The sequence below is a fragment of the Vombatus ursinus genome, unplaced genomic scaffold (assembly GCF_900497805.2).
Source record: "Vombatus ursinus unplaced genomic scaffold, bare-nosed wombat genome assembly UNPS02014789.1, whole genome shotgun sequence".
Classification (NCBI taxonomy): Eukaryota; Metazoa; Chordata; class Mammalia; order Diprotodontia; family Vombatidae; genus Vombatus; species Vombatus ursinus.
In genome coordinates, this window is record NW_020954567.1 from 13,124,345 (window position 1) to 13,143,041 (window position 18,697).

At 37.2% G+C, this 18,697-nt stretch overlaps 1 protein-coding gene and 1 pseudogene across 1 annotated transcript in view; one reads left to right on the forward strand and one right to left on the reverse strand.

Moving 5' to 3' along the window:
* RABGAP1L (RAB GTPase activating protein 1 like) overlaps positions 1-18,697 on the forward strand; it is a 648,400-nt gene that overhangs the window by 55,851 nt on the left and 573,852 nt on the right. Inside the window, exons 2-3 of the mRNA XM_027868366.1 lie at positions 13,288-13,468; positions 15,500-15,689. Of these exons, the coding sequence (XP_027724167.1) occupies positions 13,331-13,468; positions 15,500-15,689 (328 nt within the window). The 5' untranslated portion in view covers positions 13,288-13,330. The remainder of the gene's footprint in view (positions 1-13,287; positions 13,469-15,499; positions 15,690-18,697) is intronic.
* LOC114047535 lies at positions 7,485-8,073 on the reverse strand (annotated as a pseudogene).

Consider the following 18,697-nt stretch of genomic DNA (forward strand, 5'->3'; position numbering starts at 1 on the left):
ATTGACATCTTGGGTGTCAGTGAACTTAAATGGACAGGAATGGGTGAATTTAATTCAGATGATCATTACATATACTGCTGTGGGCAAGAATCCCTTAGAAGAAATGGAGTCAATAAAAGGGTGAGAAAAACAGTACTGAGCTGTAATCTCAACAATAGCAGAATGATATCTGTCTGAATCCAAGGCAAATTGTTCAACTTCACAGTAATATGAGTCTGTGCTCCAATCACTGATGCTGAAGAGGCCAAAGTTGAATAGTTCCATGAAGACCTGCACCATTTTCTAGAAATAACACTAGAAAAAGATGTCACATTCATGATAGAGGATTGGAATGCTAAAGTAGGAAATCAAAAGATAATTAAATAACAGACAAGTTTGGGTTTTGAGTACAAAATGAAGCAGAGTAGAGACTAATAGAATTTTATGGAGATAACTCACTGGTCATAGCAAACACTGTTTTTCAACAACCCAAAAGGCAACCCTCTGACATCATCAGATGGTCAATATAGAAATAAGACTGATTATATACTTTTCAGCCAAGCTGGAGAAGCTCTGTATAGTCAGTTAAAACAAGACCTGGAGCTGACTGTCGCTCAGATCATGAGCTTCTTATTGCAAAATTCAAACTTAAATTGAAGAGAGTAAGGAAAACCATCAGACCATAAAGGTATGACCTAAATAACATCCCTTATGAATATGAACAGGAAGTGATGAATAGATTTAAGAGATTCCATTTGGTAGATGGAGTGTCTGAAGAACTATGAATAGAGGTTCTCAATGTGGTACATAAGGCAACAGCAAAAAACATTTCAAAGAAAAAGAAGAGCAAGAAAGCCAAACGGCTGTCTAATGAAGCTTTACAAATAGCTAGGGAAAGAAAGAAAGTGAAAGGGAAAGCAGAAAGGGAAAGATATACCCAATTAAATGCAGAATTCCAGAGAATAGCAAGGAGACATAAGGTTTTCTTAAATGAGCAATGCAAAGAAATAGGAGAAAACAGTACAAAGGCAAAGACAAGAGATTTCTTCAAGAAAATTAGAAATATCAAGGGAACATTTATTTCATGTAAAAATGGGCATGATAAAAAAAAACCAAAAATCGTAGGGAATTAATAGAAGTAGAAGAGATTAAGAAGAGGTGGCAAGGATACACAGAACTACACATGAAAGATCTTAAAATCACCAATAACCACCCTGGTGTGGTTACTGATCTAGAGCCAGCCATCCTGGAGAATGAAGTCAAGTGGGCCTTAGGAAGCATTGCTAACAAAAAGGCCATTGTAGGTGATGGAATTCCATCTGAGCTTTTTAAAATCCTAAAAGATAATGCTGTCAAAGTGCTGTACTCAATATGCCAGCAAATTAGGAAAATTCACCGGTGGCCACTGGATTGGAAAAGTTCAGTTTATGTCCCAGTCCTAAAGAAGGGCAATGCCAAGGAACATTCAAATTAATGAACGGTTTTGTTTATTTCACAGGCCAGTCAGGTTATGTTTAAGAGTCTGCAAGCTAGGCTTTAGCAATATGTGAACCAAGAATTATCAGAAGAGCAACCTGGTTTTCAGAGAGGCAGAGGAACTAGAGACCAGATTGCCAACATTCACTGTATTATAGAGGAAGCAAGGGAGTTCCAGAAAAACATGTACTTCTGCTTCATTGACCACACTAAAGCTTTTGACTATATGGATCACATCAAAACGTGGCAAATACTCAAAGAGATGGGAATACCAGATCATCTTACTTGTCTTTTGAGAAACCCGTCTGCGGATCAAAGGAGCAACAGTTAGAACCAAACACGGAACAGTTGATTGGTTTCAGATCGGAAAAGGAGTATAACACTACTCTATATTGTCACCTTATTTATTTAATTTATATGCAGAGTACATCATTTGAAATGCCAGGCAGGAAGAATCAAAAGCTGGAATTAAGATTGCTGGGAGAAACATCAAAAATCTCATCTATGTAGATGATATCACGTTGTTTCTATGGGAAAATAGATTCTCAGTTCTGAGTGATGGTCCATTCTACTTCCATCTTTCTTTTTTATAGTTCCTTTTTGTATTTTTTATCTATGCTGCTTGCTACTTGATTACATGTTGTCTTGCTCTGTGTTCGTACTGTACAAGTTAGTAGTACTTTGTGGCATGCTGCTTTACTTGCTTAGAAAAACAGAAATGGTAAGGTGGAAATATCTCAGTTCTGCCATGTAGGACAATGGATCTTCATTACATTTCTACCACTAACTTAGCTGTTGGATTTTCATAAAATCATTGTATTTCTCTGGGCCTTAGTTTTTTTTTTTTTAAATCTTTATAAGGAAGGAGTTAGACTTTTTGACTTCTTAACCTTTTTTTGTGTCAGTTTCAAGTAATCAAACTTTTATCTTTTGTAATTGCTTCTTTCTCTTGTTTGGTTAAGAATATACCTTCTACCTATACTGGTGAGAGGCATATGATCTATTTCTCCTGAAATTTTTTATTAGTATGATCTTTACTGTAAAGGTCACATATCCATTTAGAATGTAGTGTAGCATGTGGTGCAAGATATTGGGGTAAGCCTAATTTCTGACAAACTGCTTTCCAGTTTTTGCTGCAGTTATTTTATTTATTTTGCGTATATCTTTGTTTGTTTTCATATGTTTCTTATAAGGAATAGCTTGTAGGTTTCTGTTCTCTTATCCAAACTGTCATTTTCATTTTATTGGATTGTTTAATCCATTAACATTTAAAGTTATGAGAGTTAGGTTTATATTTCTATCTCTCTGTCCCTAATTTTTTTTTCAAGTTATGATTTTTTCCTCCTCTTCTGCTGTAAACACATTACTATGTTTCTTCAAGCACTTTACTTTAATCTTTTTAAGAGTACTGCTATTCCCACTGATACTTTTCTCCTCATTTCTGATCCCCTTCTCTCATTCGTTAACTCTTTCCCTTTCTGTTTTTTTTTTATTCCATCTGGTTATCTAATTCTTCAGCACTTTTGTTTCTCTTATTTAGTCAAGTAGATTCCCTCTTCCTCTCCTCCCTTTAAGTAGTCTTGTTCGTTAGTTTGGTTTTTTTTTTTTGGCTAGGCAATGGGGTTAAGTGACTTGTCCAGGGTCACACAGCTAGTAAGTGTTACGTGTTTGAGGCTGGATTTGAACTCAGGTCCTCCTGAATCCAGGGCTGGTGCTCTGTCCATTTCAGCTGCGCCTAGTTCATTAGTTTTTAAAAGTTCATTTTTGAGCCCCTTTCCAAAAAAGATTTTTCTTATTCTCTTCATTATCCATTCTCTCTTTCCATCTCCTCTACGCCCATATTTTCTGATCTGTGACCCCTGTAATTATCTGGGATCTCTCTTTTCTCCACATTTCTTTTATAATCAATACTTCTAAGGTAGCTAGGTACTCTCTGCTGCTATCTTGTGGAGTTCCCCCTTTCAATTGTTCCTTTCTCCCTGAATAATGCCAGTTATTGCAGAGGAAGGCCACTTTCCCATGGTAGAGCCACTCCACCATTGTGTCATTGATTTAACAGTCCACCACTGATCTATTCCTTCTTCTGGTTATTTTTCCCTCCCCGTTTGCCTCAAAATTCTCCTTCTTAGGGTCATGTTCTCTCACTCTCTTTGGTGCCACTAGTTCCAACTTCCTCCTTCTGGCAAGAGTAATAGACTTCAAATGCCAAATCCCCCAGACCACATCCAATTCAAGGTCCCTCTCTTCCTCTCTTCCTTCAGCCATAGGAGCATATGTTAGTGGAACATCCTCCCACTAAAGCAAAGCCTCTTTCTTTTCCCCTTTTTCTGTCCACCCCCACCTTCTCCTCATATACCCCCCTGCAGGCTCTTCTCTTTCTGAGATCACAGGGGTCACCTTCCCCTCATTGCTAGCCTTTGATTTGACCATGGCACATCACACATTACTCTCTATCCACATACTCTCCTTCTCTCCTTTCATGTACTGTAATGTAGTCCCACAAAAAACAGGCAGGGTATCACTAGGCTCTGTCCATAATGCCCTTGGCCTTCCTCTTACCTGTTACCTTCCTTGGATTTTTGCCTTCACTTCTGTCTCCTTATGTACTTTTAGAAAGAAGTCTCTTACTGGTCTTTTTGCTGTCATTCTGATGCTGTTGCCGTTTTTTGGCTGCTGTATTTTATTCACTCTTTCTGCATTTCTGTTGTTTGGGCCATTTGAGAAGCAAATAATTTCTTCAGTTCTGGTTTTCTTTCTAATACTTCTTTCAAACACCTCTTTATTATTGATAATTGATTATTTAAATTAATTATAATTATTGATTGTATTTATTATTATAGGAATGAAGGCAGTGTATGGTGGAAGTAGTCTAAAAATGAGGCTTGGTAAGATTGGTGATAGGATAAGTCCCTTGTAGAGTACTTAATTAGTATTTGTTAAATTGAAGCAAATTGTTGACTTTATAAAATATACTTTCCTGTTTAAATGGTCACAGAGAAATAATTTTTAATAGTTTTCTTATGTGGCCTTTGATAGTTATTAACGAAATATGTTATTTTGAAAATAGTTTTAGAAATTTGTGTTGTAGAAGTTGTTATTGTTACTAGATAATGAAAACTAGAGTTACTTTATTTTCAAATATAATTAGAATTGTACGTACAGTAATCCATAATTTCTGCTTTGAATTCATTTCTTGTCTTTGTGATCTAGTGACTCAGCACATGGGTCAGAATCTTCACTCAGGCAGGGCCTTCTTTTTCTAGTTTTGTAAACACTTTGGTATTCATTATATAATCTTGAACAAAGCCCGTCTTGTGAAATCTTGTATACATGCTAGAGTTGCAGTGTGTTTTAAAGTAAAATTAAATCAGATTTGTATTTTGAATTCTTTTGCTTCCTAAAAATCAATCTCTGTGGTAGGAAGCTGTGAAAAAGGGCCTGCCTCCTTAAATAAGGTTTTTTTTTGTTTCATATCCCCCCCCCAAACATCAAATGAAGTCATTTATCTGAAAAGACTGAAGTAATTGATATGTATCTTATCTTCTTCCTTCCTTATTGTTTCAAACTTGAGTAAGGTCTATTGTCCTGAAGTCTGTTTCATTTTCACAGGTTTCTTAACCTTGTGAAATTAGAGTGATAATAAAAAGAGAAAGAGTGCTTTTGTATTTATTAGAATTCTTCCTAATTGTTGTATTTACCATAAAGCCTTTGCGTACAACAATGCAATAAAACAAACTTCTGACCCTGAATTTCATGTTCTAACCCCCACATAGACAGCTAAGTTCTCTCCCAGACTTAGAGCCATCTGCATTATAGATTTGCAGCTGGAGGAGACCTTCATATAGTCTAGTCTCCTCATTTTGTAGATGAAGAAACAGAGGCCCAGAGAGGTCATGACTTGCCCAATGTCAAATAGGTGGCAGAACTGGAACACAGTTTAATTCAAGTATTTATTGAGTATATACTACATAGTAGCTACTGCCCTCAAAGAGTTTATATTCTAGTTATCAGGATAAGACATATGCACAAATAACATATAACAATGTAAGGCAGACTTTGTTCAAAGTGGGCTCTGGGAGTTGAGAGGAGAGAGAAATAACATGAGATTGTGAAGATCAAGAAATACTACCAAAGAGGCTGTACCTAAATAAAGCCGTGATGGATACATAAGGTTTTTTTTTCTTCTGCTTTTTGTTGAGGCAATTGGGGTTAAGTGACTTGCCCAGGGTCACACAGCTAGTTGAGTGTCAAGTGTCTGAGATCGGATTTGAACTCAGGTCCTCCTGACTCCAAGGCCGGAGCTCTATCTACTGCGCCACCTAGCTGCCCCAATATTTAAGGTTTTGATGAGCAGAGATGAGTTGGAGTTTGGAGGAATGCCTTCGTGATAGGCACAGGCAGCAACATGAGCCAAAATACTCAGTTCAGCTGTTTTGTAGTCGTGTCCTACTTTTCCTGACCCCATTTGGTGTTCTCTTGGCAAAGATCCTGGAGTGGCATGCCCTTTCCTTCTCTAGCTCATTTTACATCTGAGGAAACTGAGGCCAGCAGGGTTAAGTGACTTGCACAGGGTCACACAGCTAGTAGGTTCCTGAGGTCAGATTTGAACTCAGGATGACTGCAGGCCTGGTCCTCTGTCCACAGCACCACCTAGCTCAAAGCTGAGCCAAAGTATGGAAGTGGGAAAATGTGGGACATCTTTAGAATGAATTTTGGTGAAGTAAAAATGACATAGTACTGGATATCTGTTGTGTATTAAAAATAATGTAATCCAAAATTTTTTTTGGATAGGATATATTGTATTATAACTAGGGATACAGAATGGATAATAAGCCTTGTATGAAAGAGGAAGGGCTTGTGGTAGATGGAAAATTATCTCAGATCATTTTAGGTCTTTCTGTGCTGAGCTTTCCCCTTGTATATTCTTAGAATCATTCAGTAGAAGGAATGATAATTAAATAATATTTATGAAGAGATGGGTTAGACTGTTCTATTTTGTAATTCATTTTGTAATCCATTGCTTTCTAGGACCACTTGACTGGATGGCACACTTCTTTTTGAAAGGTAGTGTGGAGTAGTGGTTTCCCAGGCAACAAATAGCTATATGAATACACAATTTAAAATTTGCTTTTAATCACAATTCAGCATAATTGTTGAACAATCATTTTAATCAAGTGAGAAGTATAAAAACCTGGACCACCAAAGCTTTCCCCTTCAGAAGTAACCAAAATTTGCTCCCATCCACTTAGTGACTTGATGAAGGAATGTTGTATAAAACAATTGAAGCAGGTTTTAGTGTCCAAATACAAAGGACACATCTTGAATCATTTGCTTCTAGGAATATAGAGTGAATAAAATTTACCCTAGTTCCCATAGAGGAATGCAAAAAAAATAAATAAATAAATAAAAAAGGACATTGGAATGACTCACTGGGTAACCACAGTACATACTATTAATGTATGGTTTATGCTGAAAATACTTGATAGTTTAACAGCAGCTTGTTAACAGTAGTATTTCCCTCAATCTATAAGTACCAGTGAGGTTAAGTATACAAAGTCAAATATGATGCTGCATTTAAGGCACTAATAAACTATATACATATTGCACTGGATTAGCAAACATTAGGTTTTTCCAAGCACTTTGATTGCATTTCTTAACACTTATAGAAGCAAACTTCTGCAAACATCCATTGTGCCATATAGTCTACTGTGGGTCTAAAACATTTGCATTGAGCCTCACAAATACTCTTCCATGATTTTTGGTCCCAGGATTCATGGGGATGGAGGGGGGGCCATGGGAGGAAGGGAACAAACATTTATTAAGTACATACTGTGTTCCAGGAATTGTCCTAAGGGCTTTACAGATATTATCTCATTTAATTCTCACATCAACCCTGGGAAATAGGTGCTATTATTATCCTTATTTTACATTTGAGGAAGCTGAGGTGGTGACTTGCTCAGGGTCATATAGCTACTAAGTATCTGAGGTCAAATTTGAACTCAGGTCCTCCTAACTCCAGGCCCAGCACTCTATGCACTGTGGTGCCACCTGTCTAGCTCATGGAGGAGATTGGTTGCTTTGTGCATGGCTTTTAGCGAAGTGGCTGACTATTTTTTGTTAGAATTGGAGTCTTTACTGACAGTGAACTTTTGGGTGGCATTCTGAGGCCTTGCCTCCTCCTACTGAAATAACATACCAGTGGCCCCACATATTGCTTCCTGCATGAGTAAAGTCCTTGGTTAGTATTTGAACAGCTGAAATCTGAACAATTTCACTTTCATAATGACTGTCTCTATCCAGGAGCAGGTTCCTTGACTTTACAAAGAAGGTAGCTCCATTCATGGCACTTTAAATTGCTTGTCACAGAACTACATTTCTGTCTGAGATTCAGGCGCACACTCTATATTGTCCTGTGTAGTGTGCAAAAACTCATCTAAGACAAGGGGTCTTTGTTGCTGCAACACTTACCACAGATGCACATTCCCCAGTGCTAACAATGGTGATTTCTGGTGCAGACTGCATACACCTCGGACACTTCTTGTCCAGGACTCAGTGTGGCTCTTTGAGACCAAAGAAGCTGCTCAAGGTTGGATGAGCTGCAGCCATGTACTGGGCCATTGCACTAGCTGGTTCTTCCTTCTGTGGCTACACGGAGCAGCTCTAATCCCTCCTTCTCCTGACATCCTTTAAAATGCTTGAAGATGGCTATGATGTCTTCCACCTACGTCTCTATGTTGTGTTTTCTCCAGGCTAAAAATGCCCCAGGTCCTTCACCCAGTCCTTGTATGACATGGTCTCAAGGTCCTTCACCATGCTGATCGCCCTCTTGTGGACGTGCTCCACTTTATCAGTGTCCTTATTAAATGATGGTAGACAGAACTAACCCCGGAAGAGCTCTGATGATGGCATAGAATAGCGAGATTACTGTCTCCTTATTCTCAGAAGCTTTGCTCCTCTTAATGCAGTTCAAGATTGCATTAGTTTTATGGCTGCCCATCGCATTACTTGTAAAGAGAGTGAGGAGTGGAGGATAGATAACACCTTGGTTGCACGCCTAGGGGACTGGGAGGATGGTAGTTCAGTTCAGTTGTTTTTTAGTAATGTCTGACTTTTCCTGACCCCATTTGGGGTTTTCCTGGCAAAGATATTGGAGTGGTTTGCTATTTCCTCCTCTAGCTCATTTTGCAGATGAGAGACTGAGGCAGGGTTAAGTGACTTGCCCAGGGTCACCCAGCTAGTATGCGTCTGAGACTGTTTCTGAACTCAGGAAGATGAGTCCTTCTGTTTTCAGGCCTGGCAACCTATCCACTGGGCCTGCTAGTAGACCAGACAACTGTGTACCATGTTTAGAGGGAATGAGGCAGTGGGGAAAGTGGGAGGCAAGGAAATTATTAGAGAGAGGAGTTTCCTCAATTAGAATATTGATGGAAGTGGAGTTTGGGGTTAGGACAAAGTCAAGGATGTGACCATTCCTGTGAATGGCTAAAGTAGAATGAAGATGTATATCATTGGGTATACATGAGGTTGATGAATTAGGAGATTGTCAGTAGTGAATATTGAAGTCACCAGGGGTGATGGTACTGTTGGAAGGAAGCAGAAGGGAAATAAGCACTAATCAGATACTTACTTTGTGCCAGGCACTGTACAAAGGCTTTACAAATATCATTTCATTTGATCCTTACAATAACCCAGTGGGGTAGGTGCTATTGCTATCATCCACATTTTGCAGGAGACAGAGGTTAAGTGTCTTGCCTGTGGTTACACAGCTAGGAGGTGTCTGAGGCAGGATATGAATTTGCATCTTCCTGACTTCAGTCCCAGTGCTCTACTCACTGTGACACCTACTTGCCTGGAAAGGAAAACTGCAAGCCAGGTGCTCAGATCATTTTGAGAGGGCAGGAGAGTAGTATTCTGAAGGTCAGCAGATAAGTTTTGATGAAATTAAATGATGGGATGATGGTGGCCATGTCCTCGCTTTGGTTAATGGATTATCTACATATTTAGTCCTTCTCGTGAATGTATTGTTTTGGAATATAGCTGTGCTAGTATGTGTTCAGCCTTCTCCCTGCTATAAAGTTTCCATTCAGTTGAAAGTTTATGAGGAAAGTAGCCTGGCAAGCCTAGACCTGAGCTTGCCAATATGGTCAAGCCGGTATTTCCATAGCTCAGAGATAGATTGTCTCTAGGTCAGAACCCATAATATAGCTCCTACTATATTGGCACACCCTTTTGAATGAGAATAAATACTAAGCGACTTGGGCATATGAGGTTTAATATACCTCTTTTTAAAATCTGGAAACAGTCTCAAAGCCTCAAAGGGCTCTGGTGGCCAAATGCTATTTTATTTTTCTGGCTAGAATTTTTCCCTCAGAAATACTAAGGCAAAGGTTTTTGTTTTTCTTGGTGTTTTGGAACTGTTGCTAATTTTCTCTTTGTTATCCATAGTACTGCTTTTTTCCCATTTTTGTAATGGTTCAGCTGTAGTCATTTCTAGACTTCCTTCTAACTGGGCTGTTACCGTATCCAAACTTTGACTCACACTTAGGTTTTTAGGTTACCATTTAGGTTGCTATTTTAGTTCAAGAGCTACTTAGAAAATGAATGGATATGAATCCGCCACATAAACTGAAAGCAAGAAGGCTGATGTCATTTTGTTTGACTCAGAAGGGAGCTTCACATTTTACACTCTGATTTTATGTGTTTAAATACATTTAGTTATGTTGTAAGAAAATCACTTTTAGTTAGAGACTTGTCTGAATGCTGCTGTCCTACTTTCTAATATGTAGAATTGCAATTTTAACCATTCTAACGAAGTTTCAATTTAATGTTTATCCTTGACTATTTCAAATATTTGTTCATTTTACAAAATTGGGTGGAACTCATGTTCTAACTTAAGGGTTGGTGTAGGTCTGGTTCATTTGCAGTTAAAATCATTTATATAGTGTCCAGCAGATGCAGGACACTGTATTTGCTCCTGTGGGAAAGGAGATAAACAGGAGAAATAGAAATTAACCTGTTCATGTAGTGAAGTCTTATAGTTGTTAATTTAAACAAGACTAGTAGTGCTCTGATATGCATATCTTATTTCTTAATAATGCATTGAAGTGGAGTCTCCTCCCTGTAGACATTAGCTTATAGTTCACAGACAACAGTGAGCATTAAAGAACCCTAAAAGTTTCATATATTATTTAGAGTTATTGGTCTTTATCACTTTATTGGTATTTAGGTCAACAAATAAGAATAGGGCTATCACACTCAAAGGAAAATTAATAGTGTTAGCACAGTGCTAAGCTTTTGGTAGGCTCAGTAAATAATGATCACGTTGAGTTGAATGAATGGAAATCAGGCACTATTTTGATTCTTCTGATTTAGCTCAGTTTGAAAAAGCTTTTTATAGTGCCATAGCATCTTAGAGGTAGAAAGGTATTCCTCCCTTTAGAAGGTATTCCATTTTAGATGCCTGCACCTTTGGAGGAATAACTAGATAGATAGCTAAAGAAATAGCTTTTTTGAATTTTTACAAACTATAGATTAATAATTTAGTCAACTTCTTAAAAAATACATGGGTGAATTAAATTTACATGAATGTACACATTAGTTTAGCAATTCAATCAAAAGTAGATTGTTGAGGTGAATATTTGGCTTTTTAATGATGATTTTTATTTTTTGAAAAATATTCTCACTTGCTGTGTGACCCTGGGCAAGTCACTTAACCCCAATTGCCTCACCAAAAAAAAAAACAAAAAAAAATTATCTTAGTTGATTTTCATTTCTAGCCCTTTTATGTCCTTATGAAAGCCCTACTCAACTGTCTTGACATGGCTTGGAAGTGATGTCTGGGGTCTCAAGCCTAGCACAGTGTCTAGCACATTGTTGCTAAATTGGTGCTTAAATTGTTGATTGTCAACAAAGCAAAGGCTCTGGTATGTTATGCAAAGATTGTCTGCCATAACCATGCTAAATAAAATCATGGGTCTTTTAAAGTATAACACTTTGTACCTCTTCAACAGCTATAGAATTTTACTTTGACCATTGGTCATTCTCCCCTATCCTGATTAACTATAGGAACTTCTTTCATTTATGTACCTTCTGACTCTACACTTGTAATTTCCTTCTCTTTTCTTCCCCATGATCCTCTCTTCCTTCCCTTCCTCCCTTTTTTCCTTTCTTCTTTGCCTCCCTCCCTCTCTATACATTGTGGTTTAATAACTTTGTCAAAGAACAAAATAAGATTGGTCTGGCATCACATGATTTTGATGATGCCATTTTGGCTCTTTGTGGTAATTGCTTCCTTTTCTAGATAATCACGAGTCATTCCTTTAATAATATATTCTAGAATTTTATCAAGAATTTGTCAGATTTTGGTCTGTAGTTTGCAAACTCTATGCTTTTACTTTCCTTGAAAGTTGGAACAACCCTTGTCCTTCCCTAGTCCTGAAGCACCTCCTGTGGATACGATTATCTTTTACAGATCATTGATAATGGCTAAGCAGTCAGAATCTTCAAGTTGTTTGAGTACTCAAGAGTATAGTTTAAATTGGTCCAGGATATACATTCATCAAGAACAGCTGGGTGCTATCTCAGTCAGACAATCACCAAGTATTTATTAAGTGCTTACTATGTACCAGGCACTGCGTTAAGTGGTGGGCATATGAAGAAAGGCAAAACACAGCCCCTTCCACCAAGGAGCATTGCATTCTAATGAAGAAAACATGTAAATAACTGGGTAAATAGAAGATATAATACAGATGAATGTAATCTGAAAGGGAAGGTCATTAAGAGTTGGAGGAACCTAGGAAAAAAAAAACCCTGTAGAAGGTGGGTTTTGAGTTGATTTCTTGTTAGAAGAAGCCAGGGAAACTAAGAGAGACAGTGGTGATGGGGCAGAGCATGCCAGTCATGGTGGACATTTTAAAGATAGGGAGATAGGAGATGAAGTATTATGTTCAAGAAACCGTAGGTAGGCCAATATATCTGCATGATAGAGTGCCCCCATGGCACTTACATTCTTCTGGGGGCAGGTCGGGGAAGGAAAGGAGGGAGGTACAGTGATATACAAATAAGGTACACAACAAAGTGTAGAGGAAATGATGATTATATTTCTACCCTTGTCCTCTTCCCCTGCCCCCAGCAAAAGGATGGCAAGCTCACTAGACTGTGCAATTTCAACTTCTTCCCTGACAAAATACTGTACATTTTGCGGATACAAATGCACAATGGCTGAAACTTGGTATTTTATATGATTGTCATTTGAGAGCTTTTTGTTTGTTTATATAATTAGTGGAGTGTCTGGGAAAGAAACAAAGCTTGAAGTGGTGGTGATTTTACCTTAAGTTAAAAAAAAAACTTCTTTGACCTAGAAAAATCACTTTGTGGCCCAAGAAACACTTGTACTAGAGGAGGAATGTTATCTGAAACATGCAGATTCAGTTAATAAAATTCTTTCAGGGTTTTTTTTTTCCTTGATTCTGACCTCTTTTCCCCCTTCCAGTTATTCCTTTTTACCTGTTATTAAAAAGAAGAACCAATATTTCTACTGAAAGTTTAGTGATATTGAAATAATTTACACAGTCTATTTAATTTGCATTTGGGTGGGGTTCGTGTTGTTTTTCAGAAAACAATATGATTCTGGCAGTCTGGAGACTCAGGGTGAAAAGAATACATTTCCTTTGTACGTAGCTCAATTTGAACAGGCAGACTGAGTAGCCTCAAGTTAATTATCTAGCCAGCAGGATTCCTGTTTATATGAAGTTTTTTTTTTTTAATGACTAAGGGTTATTTAAACACTTTTTAAATGTTTTAACTGGCAGTATTTTTTTTTTCTCTTTGTAGTTTTGGCTAGGTGAATGTGACAAGAGAATTCTGCAGTCCTGAAATGGAGGTTAGAGCTTCCTTACAGAAGGTTAGTGGGTCATCTGATTCTATGACCACACTAAACAGTGAAGAATTTGTTTTGGTACCTCAGCAAGCAGATGATACCTCTACAAAAGATGATGAAAAACCTCAACTTAAGGTATATTATCTTTTCCTCAAATTGCTTCCATTTATTTATTTTATGTTTTTAACATTTGAATGGGTTCTAAGTAAATATATGGAATCAGGTTCCCCCCCCCCACTGTTGATGTGTTCAGAAGACTCTAGTTAACATATATTTACCCCGAAGCTGATTTTTTTTTTGCCAGGTTATCTTTTTTGCCTTTTGGATTTTGAACTGCCAAATAACAGCTGCAAAGGGTAAGATGCATGGGGAAGTAGTTGAAACTTTTTCTTAGTTGGCTCCTAAGGGGGTTATTGGATTTCCCATGTTTCTGTTCATTTATGCTGTCCGTCTGTCTCTCCCTTACTCTTAGTACACAGGATAGTTGAGCAAGTAGTAGTACAGTGTATGTTTTATTTTTGGATTTGTGGGATTTTGCTTTCTTTTTGATTTTAATGTTGTATCTTAAGCAAACCTTTTGGTGTATTGGTCCTGTTACAGTTGCTGTGATTTGGATGTACCTATTTGGCAGTATTTTTAGTATCTGAGAGTACTTATGTGGAGATTATTCTGTTTCTTGTACATTTTCAGTGACAAAAAGTAACACAATAGTAACAATCCAAGTGTTCAGACACATGAGAACAATGTAATAATTCAACCACATTTCACTTAGTAAATGTTTGTTGACTGACTGATGTCTAGAAATTGAGATTAAAAAGTGAGTTGAGTGCCATGAGTGTGTTGAAAAATGTTGTAGGAGTAAAAAGTTTTGGTGGTGCTGTTTATTACATTTCCAATTCATTCTTGAGTTGTGTTGCTCTGTTTTGGATGATAGAATTGTGCAAGCTTTAGGAGCAAGTCAGACATTTATGGTAAAAATATAGTATTTGAATGGAAAGCAGGTGAAAGTTATTAAATATTGACTTTACCTTCAAAGGAATAATACTTTATTAATTAAATGAAAATATAATGATTTAATATTTTGGTAGTGATTTTGATGCATCTTTTTCTAATTTTAATTGTACAGGCATATACTCTGCCTCATGTCATTATTTCTCTGAAAGCATGTCTGGCTGAAATGGAATGATGGGAGTGAGGTGGAACAAAGTTACATTGGCCAAATGATGTCAGAATGGAGTTTTCCTAAAGGAATTTGGTTATTCCATATTATCAGTATTATTGAGAGGCATTGAGATATAATGAACTGGCCTTGGAATTAGGACAATGTCCTACTCATTCCATATACTAGCTATGTTAACATGGGTAAATAATTTAGCCTCTCAGTGCCCCAGGCAACTCTCTAAGGCTGGAAATTACAGGCAGTTTACCTCTCTGCCTTGGAGGATCTGTGAATTGGTAGAGGGAGTTCCTACATTGAAATCATAGGTCTAAAACAACAAAAAGTTGTTACTGAAAAACAAGGTTGGTTAGGTTATTTATAAGATATGCCTTTGCTGAGTACATGTTGTACTTATTGTAATCTTAACTGCATAATTAAATGCTTTTTTCCTTAATTTATATAGGGTTTAAAATGGCCTCAGTCAAGTCATTTAAGAAATCAATAGGACATCAAGAGCTTTCCTTATTAAGTTAAACCATTGTTAGTAAGAGATAAAATTTGTGTAAAGAATAAGTTTTGATTGAAGATAGTCACAAATGAGTGTTTGCTTGAACTTCACTGCATTTTTTCTCTGTTTCATACAAAAATTATGGAATAGTTGTGTTCTTTAAATTGTATATATTCAGTTTTTGTAAATTGAATCACTTTTTAAATGCAGTAGAGGAAATTATATCCCTATAATTTCATGGTGAAACCACAAGAGAATGAGCACCCTCTCATTTTTTAAAAATGTTTGATGTGAGATTTATGTAAAATTAGGTATAGTTTGTATTCTCTTTGTAATATATGATTGCTTTAATTTGTTTGTTTCAAGCTATAAAATGTTTTGATTTATGTCTTGGATGTAGCAAGCATTAATCAACAAACATATTGCATTTTATCTTTATATAACTCTAAGTCTGTAGACAAGTTTAAAATTTATTGCTGCACTTTTTTTTAACTTACAGATAGTCTCCAATGGAGATGAACAGTTAGAGAAGGCAATGGAAGAGATTCTGAGGGATTCTGAAAAAGGTCAAAAACATCTTCTCGATTGTGAAAGTTCGACTGAAATTTGTGATCATTCGTTTACTGATGTTTCAGCCAACCAAGCAAATAGGCCTTCTCTCCAGTTAGTGCTGGATTCTTCTAATGCAGGTACTTTGCTCCTAGTGCACAAGAACCATTGGGTAAAGAAAGTTTAGAAAGAAGTTTCAGAGGAAAGTTGGGAACAGACTATGAATTTAATGTTGTATCCCCCAAGGACTCTATTTAGGGGAGACAGCTTTCCTTCTGGTTCTTTTCTTCTCCTTGAAATGAGCCCTGTTCCTGGATGTCAAATAGCTTGTGAGATCAGCTGCTGGTTTAAAATGTCAATGCTGGCCCCTACTTTTTTCTGTTGTCCTTTTAGTATAAATTGGACCAATTTTATATATTAGAATTAAGTCTTGGTGAAGATGTGACTTAATGTTTTTTTTTCCTCTAAGTTAACATGTATTAATGTACAGTAATGTGAAAAATGTGCCCTAACATTTCATGAAAAATATTTGTTGGCTTATCTAAGATAGCACTTTAAATTGTTTACTACTATGTTGTACTTGAGGTAATGGCTTGCATTAGGCAGGTAGGAATTTTGGTGACTAGACTGCTGGGCCTAGAGTCAAGGACACGAGTTCAAATTTGACCTCAGTTATTTACTAGCTGTGTGATCCTGGGCAAGTCACTTTGCCTATACTTGCTTCAGTTCCCTCAGCTTTTAAATGGGGATAATAATAGCACTAATCTTCCTGAGTTGTTGTGAAGTTGGAATGACATAATATTTGTAAAACACTTAGTACAATGCCTGGCAACTAGTAGGCACTTGATAAATGATTATTCCATTCTCCCCTTCTTTAGTTCTCCAAAGAATAGGGACAATTTTTGATAGTTTAGGTTTTTATTTAAGATTATCTGCCATGATGTTGTAAATATGTAATTTGTGTTATTTAATTAACTGGGACTATGTATTTGTTCCTTAATAGTATTAGAAAACATTTTGGAGAATCCTGCTTTACATTGTGCAATAGTTAAAATCCTCTTTTGAGTGATTAATTTTTCATTCATTCCCAACCAATTAGATCAGCTGCTGTTTGAGTAACTATTTTAAATGTCCCGTGCTATGGGCTAGGTTTCAGAAGGTGCAAAACAAAAATAATACATGGTCTCCATTTGCATGGAATTCATAGTCTACCTTGGAAGACTAAACTATGACACATGAAATGATTATAATAGAATTAAGTGTAAAAAATGTGTTGTATTGGGGAAATCCAGAAAGAGGGAATGCCATTGTGGACCATGAAGGTCTTGCATGGTGGTGGAAGTTCTTGGGCTGGGTCTTGAAGGATGGGCAAGATTTTGATAATTAGAAGATTTAGAAGATTTAGATAATTTAGATGATTAGAATGCTCACATTGGAGCAAAAATTTGAAAGGTGGTTAGGTAACTACTTACCTATCTTGAAACAGCATAATTTCTGTGTAATTAAAGTTGTAAGGTTAATAAAAGGCCAACGGAGAGATACGTGGAGAGTATAAATAAAGATGCAGCATATTTCCATTGATCAGCTGTATGCAAGAGGTGGTATTACAAATTTCTGTGAAGAAATATATGATTGAAAAAGCTTCATCATGTGGCTTGATTTAGTGATAACAGATGGGAAGCCTGAGTGCTATAATAGTACCTTTAAAAGATATGAAGTCAGGACAGCTAGCAGTGGGTAGAGCACCAGCCCTGAAGTCAGGAGGACCTGAGTTCAAATGTGGCCTCAGACCAAAGACTTGACATTTACTAGCTCTGTGACCTTGGGCAAGTCACTTAACCCCAATTGCCTTAAATAAATAAAAAAAAAGATATGAAGACCCGGAAAATGGCTTTCAGCATGTCTACTAATAGATCCCTTGTGAAAGAGTTGTGGAAAACCTTTGGCAAAAATCACAAAGAATGAAAGGCATGGATGAGTTGCCATTTATACTATTAGAAAGAATTCCAACATGGATACAGATCTATTGGGGTCATGTGGTAGTTCTATCATCTTTTGTCAGCTTCCATTCCTCTCTCCCCCAATAGTGATTTGTGCCACTAGATGGTATCACTTGCAGTAGAGATGTCTGTGGTCCCTGTTATAACTTCATTTATCACCATACATCCTCTAACGAGTTTGGGCTCTGTGTGCTTTATATAGGAGCATAGGAAAGGAGAGAACGGGTAGAATGGAGACTCTCCCAATGTTCTTACCTGACGTACTCAGGACAAATTGCTTGGTTTCATTTTGAGATTTTCCAAGATCTTTCTGTAGAGCTTTGACTTCTGTAATTTGGGCCACAATCTTAGGTTGGAAACCATTGAAGACATGCTGCTTCCTTGTTCCCCACATCCCCTTAGCCTTTTATTGAAATCCCTGAAAGCTGAGACAATCATTCATTCCCTGAGTTCAAAGTAAATTTGGAACCCTGCTGTAGAACAATTCCCTATTCCTGACAAATTGTTCTTTCTGTATTCTTATCCTATGATCCCTCAGCTGTTTTTAGTAGATTTTGATGCAGAACCTTCCAAAGATCTTTTGAAAATTTGTCTGTTTCCCTGTCTGTCTGTCTCTGTATAGGTAGGCTTGCTCAGAAAAGAATGTGATGAGAATGTTAGTTTATCATTTTGAATGTACTTGGTGCTGTCATTCACATGGCCTTCAGTGTTTTCAAAGGACCATATTGCTGTTTCTTAGTGATAGGTTAGACAGGGAATTCAGAACAAGAAGGGCAAAAATAATAGAAGACTTGGGATAGAGTTTTAAACCAAATGGGCATAAAATGAGAGAACTGCAGACTTGCCAGGAATCTCAGAGATCATCTCCTCTAGCCCTCAGCCACAGTACAGTCCCAGTTATTACAGCCCAGCCCAGCCTGACAGACTAGGATCACTGGGTGAAAGCCATTAGAATAAAGATTTCAGTTCATTTTAAGGAAGTATTTCCCAACAATTGGAGCTATCAAAAAAATGGGATGGATTGCCTTATAAGACAGGATGGAAAATGATAGAATGTGGTGGGATTTCAGTCCATATCTGTTTTGTTTCATATTCTTCATACATTGATGCATTCATTAACTTTCAGTCCAGTCTGTGTCTGGGATGCT